The following is a 17370-nucleotide window of genomic DNA, read 5'->3' on the forward strand; positions in this document are numbered from 1 at the left end:
ACAGAGATCAATGCTTTTCATACTAACTTACAAATATTGACAATTTACCATGGATTCAGTCTACACTCGGCAGGTTCCCAGGAACAGAAATGCTCAGAGAAGAGGTAGCGCTGGGCTCATATAACTTGAATATTTTCTTGGCACTTAATACCTACCAGGCATTTTGCAATTGCTCTCAGCTCACACATAGGGTCCATGTGTTTGTTAAAACTATACCAAGTTTAATTCAATGAATGTGTTAGAGCATGCCAGGCGGCGCAGCATGAAAAAGACTGAGGAAAAGGGCAAAACAATTTCTTAAAACATGCAGGCAATCACAATGGCAATGTTCTTGGCACAACCACGATCTATAAAATGCTGAATACATAAATTATACAATTACTGTGTGCTGTGAAGTTTTGTAGTTAGAAGTCATTTTGTATATGAATCCTTGAAGTAACCTCTAACCTGCAACATTTTTGCTGAAATTATCAAATCTCAAATGAAATTCATATATGGTATAAATCAGAAGGGCCATTTCAACTTTGTAATCTAAAAGACTACAAAATGCATAAATTTAAGCTTCTTGGCCCCAACAAAAATATCTGCAGACGGACCCTCACCTATCATGTGCCATTTATAATACTTAGGAAAAAATGCGTATAGCAGCACAACGAAAAATTAAAGTCTTATCTTGTGGTGGTGCCAGCCGTGTTGGGAGCCAGTCAGAAGTTCCCCCTTGGATGCGTCATATAGAAGAAACCGCAGCACTCTCCTGTCTTCAATTCAGTGGAATTTATTTCACCAGCAAAACAAATGCGACGTTTCGACCTTTACGGTCGAAACGTCGCATTTGTTTTGCTGGTGAAATAAATTCCACTGAATTGAAGACAGGAGAGTGCTGCGGTTTCTTCTATATGACCCATTTATAATACTGATGTCTTCTCTTATAAGGCAAATAGACCTTTCAGGACACCTCAGGCTTCAGAGCCTAGATAAGAATTTTACCTCTGCACCCCCTATAATTATGCTTCTAAAGACCACAGAAAATATTTCAAGGAAATGTGTCACCAAAATTTTTATCTGCCAGTTAAAACCAGATAGTAACACATTTCCTTTTCTAATCTGTTTTTATTTTCTGATTTCAGATTTATTCTATTTCCTGAACATGATTATGGCGGCGGCCATCTTGTCTTAGCTGTTATCAGCATTTAGAAAGCACTAAGAAAATTGCTTTACAACAGCCCCATGGTCCATAGACACAATGGTCGGGGGGGGGACACTCACGGACTTCCATGGGAGAGTTTTGTAGGCATGCTCTTTGACCTGTGCAGAGATCATTGTACAAGGAAAGAATAGATAAACTGTGACAATCACCTATTGTAAATAGTTGATCCTACCTTATCTGTACACAGAGGGGATGTCATTACAGGCAGAATTAGAATGACGGATAAGCAGATAACTGCAGTATAGTGATCTGTACAGACCAAGATGTGGTGCCTATTATTAGGCTTAGAAGCCAATGTGAAAACATTTATAGTTTGGTTTAAAAATAGATATTGACATGGAGAATGAAAAATATCATAAACAAATTATTATGTTAAAATATGTTAAACTTAAAAAAGCGATTTAAACAATGTTATTTTCTGATGACACATTCTCTTTATAGCATTAACATTTTCTATTAGTTAGCTAAAAATGTTCTCAACGAAAGCTAACAGATACCAATTACTATTACCAGGACCTCAGAGAAGATTTAAAACATTTTTGTTCTTTTGTGAAAAATGTTTATTAAATTAGTTTTTTAGCAAAAGATAGTTCATAGGCTTTAATTAAAGAAATAAACTTAAGACTTGAGCTGTATGTATAGATAATACAATTTGATATACTGCGCATTTAAATTTTTCGCCCAAAAAAATACAGAGTTCATTTCATTTTCTAGCAACAAATATTTGGCATAAAGGGGAAGACAGAAAAGGCTAAGATTGACATCAAAGAAATACTACAGTGCAGTCAGGGCTGTGGCCTCATATTTGATGTTTGTGGTAGTTTTCCCATAATATTGAGTGTAGTTTACCAGTACATGAGTTTACACTGCGTGCAGAATTATTAGGCAAATGAGTATTTTGACCACATCATCCTCTTTATGCATGTTGTCTTACTCCAAGCTGTATAGGCTCGAAAGCCTACTACCAATTAAGCATATTAGGTGATGTGCATCTCTGTAATGAGAAGGGGTGTGGTCTAATGACATCAACACCCTATATTAGGTGTGCATAATTATTAGGCAACTTCCTTTCCTTTGGCAAAAGAAGGACTTGACAGGCTCAGAAAAGTCAAAAATAGTGAGATATCTTGCAGAGGGATGCAGCACTCTTAAAATTGCAAAGCTTCTGAAGCGTGATCATCGAACAATCAAGCGTTTCATTCAAAATAGTCAACAGGGTCGCAAGAAGCGTGTGGAAAAACCAAAGTGCAAAATAACTGCCCATGAACTGAGAAAAGTCAAGCGTGCAGCTGCCAAGATGCCACTTGCCACCAGTTTGGCCATATTTCAGAGCTGCAACATCACTGGAGTGCCCAAAAGCACAAGGTGTGCAATACTCAGAGACATGGCCAAGGTAAGAAAGGCTGAAAGACGACCACCACTGAACAAGACACACAAGCTGAAACGTCAAGACTGGGCCAAGAAATATCTCAAGACTGATTTTTCTAAGGTTTTATGGACTGATGAAATGAGAGTGAGTCTTGATGGGCCAGATGAATGGGCCCGTGGCTGGATTGGTAAAGGGCAGAGAGCTCCAGTCCGACTCAGACGCCAGCAAGGTGGAGGTGGAGTACTGGTTTGGGCTGGTATCATCAAAGATGAGCTTGTGGGGCCTTTTCGGGTTGAGGATGGAGTCAAGCTCAACTCCCAGTCCTACTGCCAGTTTCTGGAAGACACCTTCTTCAAGCAGTGGTACAGGAAGAAGTCTGCATCCTTCAAGAAAAACATGATTTTCATGCAGGACAATGCTCCATCACACGCGTCCAAGTACTCCACAGCGTGGCTGGCAAGAAAGGGTATAAAAGAAGAAAATCTAATGACATGGCCTCCTTGTTCACCTGATCTGAACCCCATTGAAAACCTGTGGTCCATCATCAAATGTGAGATTTACAAGGAGGGAAAACAGTACACCTCTCTGAACAGTGTCTGGGAGGCTGTGGTTGCTGCTGCACGCAATGTTGATGGTGAACAGATCAAAACACTGACAGAATCCATGGATGGCAGGCTTTTGAGTGTCCATGCAAAGAAAGGTGGCTATATTGGTCACTGATTTGTTTTTGTTTTGTTTTTGAATGTCAGAAATGTATATTTGTGAATGTTGAGATGTTATATTGGTTTCACTGGTAAAAATAAATAATTGAAATGGGTATATATTTGTTTTTTGTTAAGTTGCCTAATAATTATGCACAGTAATAGTCACCTGCACACACAGATATCCCCCTAAAATAGCTAAAACTAAAAACAAACTAAAAACTTCTTCCAAAAATATTCAGCTTTGATATTAATGAGTTTTTTGGGTTCATTGAGAACATGGTTGTTGTTCAATAATAAAATTAATCCTCAAAAATACAACTTGCCTAATAATTCTGCACTCCCTGTATATATTAAAGGGGTACTCCAGTTGTTGGGACACCCACTCATCACTAGTGATGCGCGGGAGGTGCCATATTCGATTTCGACGAAATTCATGAATATTCCCTTGAATATTCGTCTCATATTCTAGTTATCGCGATTAATATGCAATTTAAATAATCGCGTATTGCAATTTTAACTTAAGGTAACTTTCCTATTGGTTTGATATCTAGAATTAGCGAAGATGACGAATATGATGAATGTATTCGTCATATTCCTCAAAACGAAGTTAACAAAGTATTCTCCATCTTCGTTTTAGCTCCATATTCGTCAACTTCGCTAATTCTAGCAATCATATAGTAAAGTTGACTAGAGACAGCTAAGTTTTTAATTATTATAATTATTCTATTTATTTAAAAAAAAAAAGCAAAGTAATATAATCGCATAGCGAATTAAACACAGCTGTCTCTATAGTCAACTTTCCTATTTGATTGCTAGAATTAGCGAAGTTGACGAATATGGAGCTAAAACGAAGATGGAGAATACTTCGTTATCTTCGTTTTGAGGAATATGACGAATACATTCGTCATATTCGTCATCTTTGCTAATTCTACCAAGCCAACCATAGTAAACCAGGTCTAAGTTGAAATCGCAATGCGATTACTTCAAGTTATAATAATCGAATCGCGATTTCAACTTAGAGCTGTGTTTCTAATGGGTCTGCTTGCTAGAATTAACAAAGTTAACGAATATGGATTATAGCAGTGATAAGTTGAAATCGCAATTCGATTAATTCAAGTTATAATAATCGAATTGCGATTTCAACTTAGAGCTGTGTTTCTAATAGGTCTGCTTGCTAGAATTAACGAAGTTAACGAATATGGAATATAGCAGTGCTAAGTTGAAATCGGAATTTGATTAATATAACTTGAAGTAATCGCATTGCGATTTCAACTTAATTCTCACATCCGACAGTACATTCTAGTATGGAGGCATTCCCATGGTGATGGGGACGCTCCATGAGCACGGAAGTCGGCAGAAGCGGCAACGGGCACTGACTGGAGCAGCCAGGAAGCCAAGAATCCTCAGGACAGGTAACTACTTTTGGGAAGTGGGAAAGAAAAAATATAACAATAAAAAAAAAAAATATATACGAATATTCAAAATAGCGAATTTATAGTGCTATATTCGAAATATTCTCGAATTAGCGAAGTGCCGATATTCGCGAAAAAAATTTGATATTAGAATATTCGCGCTCAACACTACTCATCACATGAATAGGGGCCCTTTACCCTGCAGACCCCACTGAAATGAATGGAGCTGCAGATTAAAGACTCATTCTCACGTCAGTGTTTTGGTCAATGATTGTGAGACAAAACCAGGAGTGGAGCCTCCACATAAGGTATAAGTGAAAGATCTGCACCCTAGACCCACCAGGGGTGCTGCAGCTTCCCCCCCCCCACCCCCACACACACATTTTTTGGGACGGAAGTGTTTTATTTTTATTTTTTTGCATGCGCTGACAGTGGCCGGCACTCTTACCGTCCGGCCACCGCTGATCAGCTTCATACTGTTGATCAGCGCGTTTGAATAGTTTTTGATTTTTTTTTACACTTTTAGGGACTTAAAATTTTTTGGGTTATTTTTTATTTTTTTTCTGTTAGGTGTAGGGCAAAGTACGTGAACACCCGTCCCCCACACACACGCACACTAAATAAAGCTTTCCACACACGCACACACACACTCCCCTATGGCCCGCCGGACATTCTCGGCCGAGGAGGCATACTCCCTGCTTGCCTCCGAATCCGAGAGCCCCAGTGAGGATGAGGATGACCTCACTTTCCTCTTGTCATCCGCGTCCTCCTCATCATCTAGCGATAATGATGAGCCCCCAAGGCAGCGGAGACTTGTACGCCCAACAGTTCATTGCTACTTTTTGGCTAGGGCCGGTGGCTGAACTCCGGTCAGTGCAGCCGAGATGAGGATGTTTTGGGGCCTCGTGCTGCACATGGGCCTAGTAAAAAAAAAACAGTGTCAGGCATTACTGGGGGCATCCTCTACCAGACCCCACTTTACAGTATGGCCATGACACGTACCCGGTTTGAGGCCAATCGGAAATGCCTGCATTATGCAGATAATGCAGCATGTCCCCCCCGAGGTGTTCCTGCCTATGACCGCCAGTACAAAATCAGGCCGGTCATCGATCACTTCGGGGCCAAATTTTTGGAGGTCTATGTACCTGGAAGGGAGGTTGCGGTTAATGAGTCTCTCATTGCTTTCAAGGGGAGACTCATTTTCCGCCAATATGTTCCCTCTAAGGAACCTCAGGGTACACTTACAAGTTTCGCGTGTACGTGGGGCGAGATTCCCGTATTCAACCCCCAGAATGTCCCCCCACTCTGGGTGTTTGCGGGAAACTTGTGTGGGACCTTATGCACCCACTGCTAGATAAGGGTTACCATCTGTACGTGGATAAATTTTATACTATTATCCCCTTGTTCCAGTCCCTCGCCGCCAGATCCACGTCCGCTTGTGGGACCATGCAGAAAAATCAACGCGGCCTCCCTACCCACCCCCTCCAGGTACCTATCCCAGGGGTGAGACCCGTGCCCTTACCAGTGGAAACCTGTTGCTGGTCAGATATAAGGACAAGAGGGATGTCCTTATACTGTCCACAATTCACGGTAACGTCATCACCCCTGTCCCTGTGCGAGGTAACGCGGCAACGGTCCTCAAGCCCGATTGTATCGTCAACTACAATCGGTATATGGGAGGAGTTGATCTCTATGATCAAGTCCTCAAGCCATATAACTCTATGTGCAAAACCTGGGCATGGTACAAAAAAATTGCGGTCTACTTGGTACAGGCTGCCTTGTACAACTCTTTTGTGCTGTCCCAGAGCGCAGGAAACACAGGGAAATTCCTCCAGCCCTCAAAGCCCTGATCTTTTCTGACTGGGAAAGAGCAGGCTGGAGTACCTCGGGAACTGGAGGCGCCTGGATCGTCCCTGACCAACACTTTTACAGGTGTGGTTTCCCCATACTGGAAAGAAGGGACGGTCCCAAAAAAAAGGTCAGAGTATGTCACAGGAGGGGGATATGGAAGGACACCACCACTCAGTGTGACACATGCCCCTATCATCCGGGCCACTGCAGGACCATCAGGGAGTATGACACTTCCATGGAGTACTAAATTTATAATCCCCTTCCCGAATTTTAATTCCATTTAGCCACTGACAATCGAAAAAAACTATGGTTGTCAGACTTGAGACACTAAAACAAAAAAAATTTCAAAAATATTATTTTGTAAAACTAAAATAAATTAAAAAAGTTGACATATTAGGCATCGCAGAGTCCGCAAGAATCTGGTCTATAAAAATACCCCATGACCTAACCCCTCAGATGAACACAGTCAAAAAAATAAAATTTAAACGGTGCAAAAAAGGATATTTTTTTGTCACCTTAAATCAAAAAAGTGTAATAGCAAGCGATCAAAAAGTCATATGCCCCCCAAAGTAGTGCCAATAAAACCATCCGCTCATACCGCAAAAAATGAGCCCCTACCTAAGACAATCGGCTAAAAACTTAAAAAACTGACTCTTAGACTATGGAGATACTTAAATGTTTATTTTTTTTTGTTTAAAAAAGGATAATATAGTGTAAAACCTAAATAAATTTTAAAAAAGTAGACATATTAGGTATCGCCGCGTCCGTAAGAATCTGCACTATAAAAATACCCCATGACCTAACCCCTCAGATGAACACGGTCAAAAAAATAAAATACAAACGGTGCCAAAACAGCTATTTTTGGGGAAATGTTCCATTTTGATCAATTTTTTCCAGTAACAAAGCAAGGGTTAACAGCCAAACAAATCTTAATATTTATTACCTTGATTCTGCAGTTTACAGAAACACCCCATATGTGGTCGTAAACTGCTGTATGACCAAACAGCAGGGCGCAGAAGGAAACGCCATATGGTTTCTGGAAGGCAGATTTTGATGGCCTTTTTTTTGGCACCATGTCCCATTTTAAGAACCCCTGATGCACCCCTAGAGTAGAAGCTCCATAAAAGTGACCCCATCTAAGAAACTACACCCCTCAAGGTATTCAAAACTGATTTTACTAACTTTATTAACCCTTTAGTTGTTCCTCAACAGTTTATGGCAAATGGAGATGAAATTTCAGAATTTCTATTTCTGGTAACCTTGCCTCACAAAAATGTACTATAGAGCAACCAAAAATCATATGTACCCTAAAAATAGTCCCAACAAAACTGCCACCTTATCCCATAGTTTCCAAAATAGAGTCACTTTTATGGAGTTTCTACTTTAGGGGTGCATCAGGGAGGCTTCAAATGGGATATGGTTTAAATAAACCAGTGCAGCAAAATCTGCCTTCCAAAAACCACACGGCGCTTCTTTCCCTCTACGCCCTGCCATTTGCCCGTACAGTAGTTTACAACCACATATGGGGTGTTTCTGAAAAGTACAGAATCAGGGCAATAAATATTGAGTTTTGTTTGGCTGTTAACCCTTGCTTTGTTACTGGAAAAAAATGGATTAAAATGGAAAATTTGCAAAGAAATTGAAATTCTTAAATTTAATATCCATTTGCTAATAACGGTTATGGAACACCTAAAGGGTTAACAAAGTTTTTAAAATCTGTTTTGAATACCTTGAGGTGTATAGTTTCTTAGATGGGGTCACTTTTATGGAGTTTCTACTCTAGGGGTGCATCAGGGGGGTTTCAAATGGGACATGGTGCAAATAAACCAGTCCAGCAAAATCTGCCCTCTAAAAACCACACGGCGCTCCTTTCCCTCTACGCCCTGCCGTGTGCCAGTACAGTAGTTTACGACCAGGTAATGTGTAATGAAGCCCCCCCATCTGTGCCCCCGATCTTTGCCCCCTTCCTGTGCGCCTCCACCCCCCCACCTCTCCTGTGAGCCCGGCCTCTGATGCTATCCCCGCCCCCCCATCCATTTTTTGTACCCCTGATGCGGTCCGCCCCCTCCCCCCATGCATGCATCAGACCCCCAAATGTGCCCCCTCCTGCTGGCCATGCCCCCCCTTTACAGCGTTGCCCCCTATCTGTGCCTCCTGCCCCCGATGCGGTCCCCCTGCTTTATTTGATGTTGGCGGCTCCATTCCTGAGCCGCCGACATCAGCAGCGAGTGTCAGCTGTATGCTGACACTCTGCTGTAACCCCTTAGATGCCACAGTAGCGGCATCCATGGGGTTAATAGAGGGAGGGGGCTCCCTCTCTCAACAATCGGGGCTGCCACGCTGTGATGGTCAAGATCCAAGTGGGACTTGATAAAAAAAAAAGTGAAAGTAATAAAACTAAAAATAAATAAATAAATAAAAATGTAATTGAAAAAAATAAATTGCCTTTTCCTATAAAAAAAAAAAAACTAGGTATCACCGCGTCCGTAACGACAGTCTTTATAAATATATCACATGATCGACCCCGTACGATAAACACTGTAAAAAATAAAAAATAAAAACAGTGCAAAAAAGCAATTTTTTTCACCTTACACCACAAAAAGTGGAACACCGAGCGATCAAAAAGGCGTATGTCCCATAAAATGGTACCAATAAAACCGTCACCTCATCCTGCAAAGAATGAGACCCTACATAAGAAAATTGCTCAAAAAATAAAAAAACTATAGCTCTCAGAACACGGAGACACTAAAACATCATTTTTTTATTTCAAATATGCCATTATTGTGTTAAAGTGAAATAAAAATAAAAAGTGTACATATTAGGTATTGGCGCATCCATAACAACATGCTCGATAAAAATATCACATGACCTAACCCCTCAGGTGAACACTGTAAAAAATAAAAACAGTGCCAAAAAGCAATTTTTTTCACCTTACATCACAAAAAGTGCAACACCAAACGATCAAAAAGGCATATGCCCCCAAAAATAGTACCAATAAATCTGGCACCTTATCCCCCAGTTTCCAAAATAGGGTCACTTTTTGGGAGTTTCTACTGTAGGGGTGCATCAGGGGGGCTTTAAATGGGACATGGCATCTAAAAACCAGTCCAGCAAAATCTGTCTTCCAAAAACCATACGGCGCTCCTTTTCTTCTGTGCCCTGCCGTGCGCCCTTACATCAGTTTACGGCCACATGTGGGGTGTTTCTGTAAACCGCAGAATCAGGGTAATAAATATTCTGTTTTGTTTGGCTATTAACCCTCAATGTGTTAAAGAAAAAAATGTAATAAAATGAAAAATCTGCCAAAAAAGTGAAATTTAGAAATTTATTCTCCATTTTCCTTTAATTCTTGTGGAACACCTAAAGGGTTAACAAAGTTTGTAAAAATAGTTTTGAGTAACTTGAGGGGTGTAGTTTCTACAATAGGGTCGTTTATGGGGGTATCCACTATGTAAGCCCCACAAAGTGACTTCAGATCTGAACTGGTCCTTAAAAAGTGGGTTTTAGAATTTTTTAAAAAAAATTTAAGAATTGCTTCTAAACTTCTAAGCCTTCTAACGTCCTAAAAAAATAAAATGACATTTCCAAAATGATGCCAACATAAAGCAGACATATGGGGAATGTTAAGTAATAAATGTTTTATGAGGAATCACTTTCTGTTTTAAAAGCAGAGAAATGTAAATTTAGAAAATTGCAAATTTTTCTAACTTTTTGGTAAATTTGGGATTTTTTCATGAATAAAGGTGAAATATATTGACTCAGATTTATGACTATCATGAAGTAGAATGTGTCACGAGAAAACAATCTCAGAATGGCTTGGATAAATAAAAGTGTTCCAAAGTTATTATCATATAAAGTGACGCATGTCAGATTTATAAAATTTGACCTGGACACTGGGGCATCAATGACCCTTGGTCATGAAAGGGTTAAGGTGAAATATGCCCGTGTCCTTAAGGGGTTAAAGCCCCTATGAATACTAAACATTATAGTAAAAAGATTTTTTTAAAGTTTAAAACTTTTTATAAATATATGAATAATATAAAAAATTTAAATGTCCAATGTCCAAACATATCAGGTATTGCATCATCTGAAAAGTCCTAATTATTACAACATAAATTTTTCATGTGCAGACAACATTGTAAAGGAAAAAAAGGCAAAATGCATAATTTTCCATTTTTTGTTCAACTGGTCCACCCAAAAAATGAAAATGTGATCAAAAAGTTTTACATACTCCAAAATAGTACCAATAAAAATGACAGTTCACCCCACAAAATCAAGCTCCATACAACTCGATTGATTTATAAAGGGTATGGGCTACAGAAAATGGCAATGCAAATAACATTTTTTTCTAAACGTTTTTTTTAATTAATAAAACATAATAAAAACTATATAAATTTGGTATTTCCATAATAATACTGACCCACAGAATAAGGATGGCACATTTTTAGCACATTGTGAATGAATTGTGTGTTTTTTTCAATTTCACCCCACAAAGCATTTTTTCCAATTTTCCAAAACAAGATATAGAAAATTAAATAACACCATTAAAAAATTCAACTTCCTCAAAAGACCTCATATGGCCATGTTAATGAAACATTAAAAAATTTGGCTTTTGGAAGGTAGAAAGGAGAAATCTAAAACACAAAAACAAATATTGTCCTGGTCCTTGAGAGGTCAACAACTGGAATGCCCATTTAATGGTAACTGTTGAATATATTAACTAATCTAATTGTCACTAAATCTTCACGGTATCTAATACATTGGATCTTAGTCTTATACATGACAAAATAGCTTTTTTTGTGGACTCACCAGTGGTGTTCTGCCAATGCTGGTCAGGTAGTACAATAGACCCTTCACGTGATAAATGGTTGGTTCTAGATCGCACTTGGGTGATAACCATTGTCTGTTTAAATCTTCACCATTTAGGGAACACCTGTGACTAAAAAAGAGAGTATAGTTTAGTCTACACCACCTTAGACATTCAAGGAATGTGAGTTTATTATAACAATTTATACAGTAGATGTGTCATTGTGTAATAACTACTGGATATACAATATTGGCTAGAATTTTATAAATACTGTATCATTCAGTAAAATTTTTTGATGGGAAAACACAACAAGGTTTTATGTGGAAGTGCCCCAACAAATTGATTATTAAGTTAACTTTAACTATTGCATCCTGGTGGGTATGAAAAAACAGAAGAGTTTTATTAATAGTCACCAAACAAAATTCTGACCAAAATATATAGTATGCAGTGGCTACCTTGTATACAAAACTTTGTAAAAGCAGGCGAATATACACTAGAAAATGACTTCTATCTTCTATACAGTGGCGTTGCGAGGGGGGTGCAGCGGGTGCGGGCCGCACCGGGTGACACCAGTGATGGGTTGACATCAGTCTGATGGCGGTGGTGGCAGGGCACAGGGAGATGAGCGCTTTTATTGTAGAAGCGCTCATGTCCATAGTCATCTGTATCTCCGTTCTTAGGACAGTGAGATACAGATGGATGCTGCGGCGGGGCAGGGGAGTGAGAGGCGTGTCCCTTCCCTGTTCATCTAATAGGCTTCCGGCATAATGCCGATGCAGACGGCGCAATGACATCACCGCGACGCATGAGCCGTACAGCGCGGGACACAGGCCGGAAGAGGCCTGCATCGCATCGCTGACATGGATGTAAGTATAACTGTTTTCTTTTTTTATATGTACAATACTTTTACTGGCACATGAGGGGTGGCTCTTTTTACTGGCACAAGATGGGGGGGCTCTTGTTACTGGCAGATGATGGGGGAGCTCTTGCTACTGGCACATGATGGGGGGCTCTTGCTACTGGCACATGATTGGGGGGGCTGTTGTTACTGGCACATGATGGGGGGGCTCTTGTTACTGGCACATGATGGGGGGGCTCTTGCTACTGGCACATGATTGGTGGGTTCTTGTTACTGGCACATGATGGGGGGCTCTTGTTACTGGCACATGATTGGGGGCTCTTGTTACTGGCACATGATGGGGGGGCTCTTATTACTGGCACATGATGGGGGCTATTATTACTGGCACATGGTGGGGGGTGCTCTTGTTACTGGCACATGATGGGGGGTACTCTTGTTATTGGCACATGATGGGGGGTGCTCTTTTTAATGGCACATGATTGGGGGGCTCTTGTTACTGGCACATGATTGGGGAGCATCTATGGGGCACATTTTACTGGCACATTATTGGGGGGCATCTATGGGGGCATTTATTACTGGCACATTATTGGGAGCACTTATTACTGGCACATTATTGGGGGCACTAAAGGGGCATCTACTGAGGCCACAAAGAAGGGGTATTTTATATGGGAGGATCTGTACAGTAGCATTTTATACTGGGACACTATGGTTGGTACTATAGGGAAGGGGGGAGAGGAGTACTATGGGGTCATCTACATGGGGCACTAAGAAGGGGTATTATATACTTGCAAATTATAGGGGACACTGAGGGCATCTACTGGGGCACTATATATGGGGAATTTTAATTTGGTACATTATGGGGGGCACTAGGAGGAATGGGGGAGAGGAGCACTATGGGGGCATTTTCTGGGGGCACTATGGGGGCATTAGCTCAACTGGGGGCATTACAAGGAGGTATTTTTTGGCTCACATTATAAGGAGAAATATTTCTACTAGGTGGGGCGATATGGTGGGCTTTATTACTCCCCCATGGTAAGAGCTCCCTAGTAGCAGCACCAGCCTCTCCCTGCTCTGCAACCCCACTGCCCCTTCTCCAAATCTTTATTATTAAATCTTTCTCATTAAGATAAAACAGATCAGCTCCACAGAGCTCCCCAGCCAAAGTGTTGAAGTGGTGTCCGAGACAACCAAGGGCCAAGGCAAGTAATTGTAAGTTTTCATGTGAAATATGTTTATGTTATACACATGTAGCTTACACTGTGCCATACAATATACAGTATACCTCTACACTGTGTAGTCTGTTCTATAAGCACCATTGTTTTGTGGCGGCGGACAGAAAATAATCTGGAAGTTCCCCTCCCGAGAACAGGCTCTGGATCCGCCACTGCCAGGTAAGCAATCTGACTGCTAGCAAACCCCCTCCCCCCCGTCGGCGATCTATCTGCTAGCACCCACAACTCCCCCACCCCCCACTGTCGGCAATCTGTCTGCTTAGCCCCCCCCCCCACATCAGCGGTCTGTTTACTATCCAAACCTTGCCACTTGGGTCGGTCGGCAGGCTCAATGAAGGACGTGAAGGGACGTCAGTGGCGCCGCGGTGGCAGGGCGGAGCTTGATGGACAGCCCTGACGTGACTCGTCTGCACAGGTCAGAACACGATGACCACACGAAGAAGCGGTCACCAGAAGAAACAGTATTTGGTGTCTCGGTCAGCCAGCGAAGTGGGGTGCACCTGACCTAGGTGAGCTGCTGCCAGCAGGGAGGAAAGGGAGTGCTGGGGCTCTAAGCTTTGGGAGGGGGGGTCTGCTGAGCTAACAGATGACCCCTTATGGCAGTAGCACCCCCATAGCCCCCATATATGGCTAAAAATGTATTGCTTCGGGGGGGGGGGTTTGGCTTGTGGGGGTGACACCATTTTCTACCGCATCGGGTGACACCAGCCCTAGCAACGCCACTGCTTCTATATGCTGTTCAATGTATAGCCATAGCTATTTCAAATTCAAAAAAAGTTTTAGTTAGTATCATCAGTAATCCTAAGTGTATGGCCATATGGGGTCAGCAGAATTGCACATTGACAATCCACAGCATGTTACAGTGTCAGCAAAGTGGATGAAATATAAAAAAATCTCATCCACACACTATAGAAAACTTTGCAACAAATATCTTCACATAACTAGACCTACAGGGCAGATTTTAATTCTGAAACATGTCAATTTATGTTTGGGATTGTCACTGTGGATTGACCCTTTACAATAATTTGAATTGTCATTTTTCCACTGCATAATTCAGGCAGGTATGCTGCAGATTTTTCAGTACAGAAAATTCACAGGAGGCCAATCCCATGGGGATGTACCCTAAAAGACATTTATCAACTCCTTTATACCAGAAAACTGTCATCAAAGAGTTCCAAAGATTGTCGCACACTGCATATATGCAAAGTTTCGTTACGAATGGGGGCTTGTCACTTTTCTATAAACAGAGTAGAGCATGGTGGGGAGTAGCCAGTGCGGAGCCAGCACATTGCTAATAATCCAGGCCAGAAAACTGGTGTACATTAGACCCGTAGTCTACAGCACATCTTAATAATTCTGCCATATCTGATGACAGCAAGTGATAAATTAAGACAGGCTTGTATAAAGGCGGCCTTAATAAATGTATTAAAAAACAAGAACTATTTTCCCAGTACTGAGACATTTAACAAAGAAGGTTAAAGTGTGCGTAAAATTTTTTTTTTTTTTTATAAGCTCATAATGACATATGAAAGGTTTTGATCAGTGTTGGTCTGACTGCTAAGACCCTCATGATCGCTAGAATGAGGAGATAGGAGTACAATAGGTTGAGCTGAATGAAAACAGGGTCCCAGACCAGAGATGGCTAAATTGGTTCACCTGTAAATTCTCTTGACTCAGATATCTCAAGATTTTTATATTGTTTTATCAAGGCTGATGTTAGTACCAAGCAACCAAATTCTATTGTACTTGAGAGCACATAGCAATAGAATAAACATGCTATATGATTTTGAGGCTCCGAATGGGGTAGAGAGGGGTCTACATTATTGCCCAAAGGCCCACATGAAGTAGGTGCTGGTTCTGATTTCCACTAGAACAAGGAGCACCATGATTCCTGATGAAGTGAAACTGGACCTCCCGGACCTGTTCTATAAGTCTGTCTTGCTAGTATGATGATGGTATAATCCTTGCTGTGCTATTGTTTTTCTGCAACAATGTATTAATATATTAATTTTGTAATAATGGTTGCTCTGCTCTATTTTTATTAGATCATTTCCCACACAAAATCAGACATTTACAACATTGGCAGTAGTTATGGGCGAACATTGGCCGGGACGGTTTGCGAACGTGAATGCGCAATCGCGCTCAAATGTTCGCGAACCGTATGTTTGCAGCGGGCCCCATAGACTTGAATGGCAGGCGAATCTGAAAGCCTTCAGGTCATATTTGCAGCCACCAAATACTTACTAGAAGTGCACAAATAGTCCCACAACATGGACAGTGACATACCGGATGTATTATTCGAATTTGCGATCTCCATTGATTATTTTTTTCATTGCGAAATATCGGCAATGTAATTTTCGCGTATGCGCATGCGCAAAATAGGCGCGGCCTACTACAGAAACTGATTTCCACCGACCTAAGTTGGATGCGATCAGATAAGATGATTTGCAACAATTTTCGCGACATTGAGGAAGAACTGATCACTGTAAGTAATTTGACATTAAAGCAGTGTATTTGATTACATTTCACATGCATGTTATAACAATCGCTGTATATGCAGATCGAGTGTTTCGAAAAAAACGCCATTGCGAAAATCCCTAAGGATGCGATTTTTTTTTTCGCGGTACGCACAACTTCACATTTTATAAGGTATGATATATTAGTGATTGGTGCACTAAGTATTGTTGTGAGAACTTGTGACATCACAGCAATTTTTTTGGGGGGGCAACTCACACCAGTAGTAATTATTGGTTCCAATAGCGTTTGTCACTGCGGTAACGCAGCAAAACATCAAACAAATTCTACACTACCTAAATGCACTATATAGAAAGTATATTATTAGTATATAAAACCCCTGCTTCAATCACTTTTTTTGGGGGGGGGGGGCAACTGGTATATCACACCAGTAGAAATTATTTGTTCCAATAGCGATTGTCACTCTGTGTAGCTGAGGTAACACAGCAAAACCGCACACAACTGCTGCACTACCCAAATGCACTATAATATACTTTCTATGATTGATAGATTATATATTATAAGTATATCACACCCCTCAGTATATCACACCTATACCAGTCCTTAAAAGGACTTTTGTGGCCCTATTAGCCAGCGTTTGGTGTCCCTAACAGTCTGTCCCTGCTCCACACAGCAACCTCTCCCTAGACTGGCAAAAGACTGAATGTAAAATGGCGGCCAGATCGGGTTTATTTATAAGGTAGGGGGTATGTCCATGTGCTGAAACGTCTCAATTGACTGTCCTGTACCACCTGATGGATGTGTCATGGGTCAAAGTTCTTCACAATGTATAAGATTATGGCAGGCGCCATATGTTCGCATAGTTTGCTGTGAAACGACCGCCGGGCGAACCGCAAGGCCACCTCTAATTGGCAGTAGGTCCTTCTGAGAAGTGTGAATAGTGGGGCATAGGGATATGCAGACTCATGAGCTATTCCTGCAAAATCAGCAGTGAATGGAAGCTGTAACATACAGCTGGGATCAAGGTTATATTCCAATCATTTAACTCCTTAGATGCTACTGTCAATAGTCTCCATGGCACCTGACCTAGTATTACAGACCAAAAGGACACCCTCTTAAGGTCCAGCAGAATCACCATGACATGATCACTGGAAGCCCAAAAAAATTAAAATAAAATAAAACTTTTTTTTTCTTACAAAATTAAGGCTAATCCACAATTCAATGTTTTGGCCAGCATTTGGTCAGTGATTTACTTCAGTCATTGTGAGCCAAAACCAGATGGTAAAAAACACAGAACAGGTGCAAATCTTACCATTGTACCTTATTCCTGTGTAGACGATAGTCCTGGTTTTGGCTCACAACCATTGATGGAAATCAGTGATTAAGCTCTGATAAAAATACTGACATGTGTAGTAGGTTTCAGTATGAAATATAAAAAAAAAATATTAATTATA

The 17370-nt window shown here is 40.9% G+C and overlaps 1 protein-coding gene across 1 annotated transcript in view; it reads right to left on the minus strand.

Annotated features, from left to right (window-relative positions):
• AGBL1 (AGBL carboxypeptidase 1) overlaps nt 1-17370 on the minus strand; it is a 1172656-nt gene that overhangs the window by 566359 nt on the left and 588927 nt on the right. Inside the window, exon 19 of the mRNA XM_040414188.1 lies at nt 11353-11482. Coding sequence (XP_040270122.1) covers nt 11353-11482 — 130 coding nt within the window. The remainder of the gene's footprint in view (nt 1-11352; nt 11483-17370) is intronic.

This window comes from Bufo bufo, chromosome 1, assembly GCF_905171765.1.
Source record: "Bufo bufo chromosome 1, aBufBuf1.1, whole genome shotgun sequence".
In the NCBI taxonomy this organism is placed as follows: Eukaryota; Metazoa; Chordata; class Amphibia; order Anura; family Bufonidae; genus Bufo; species Bufo bufo.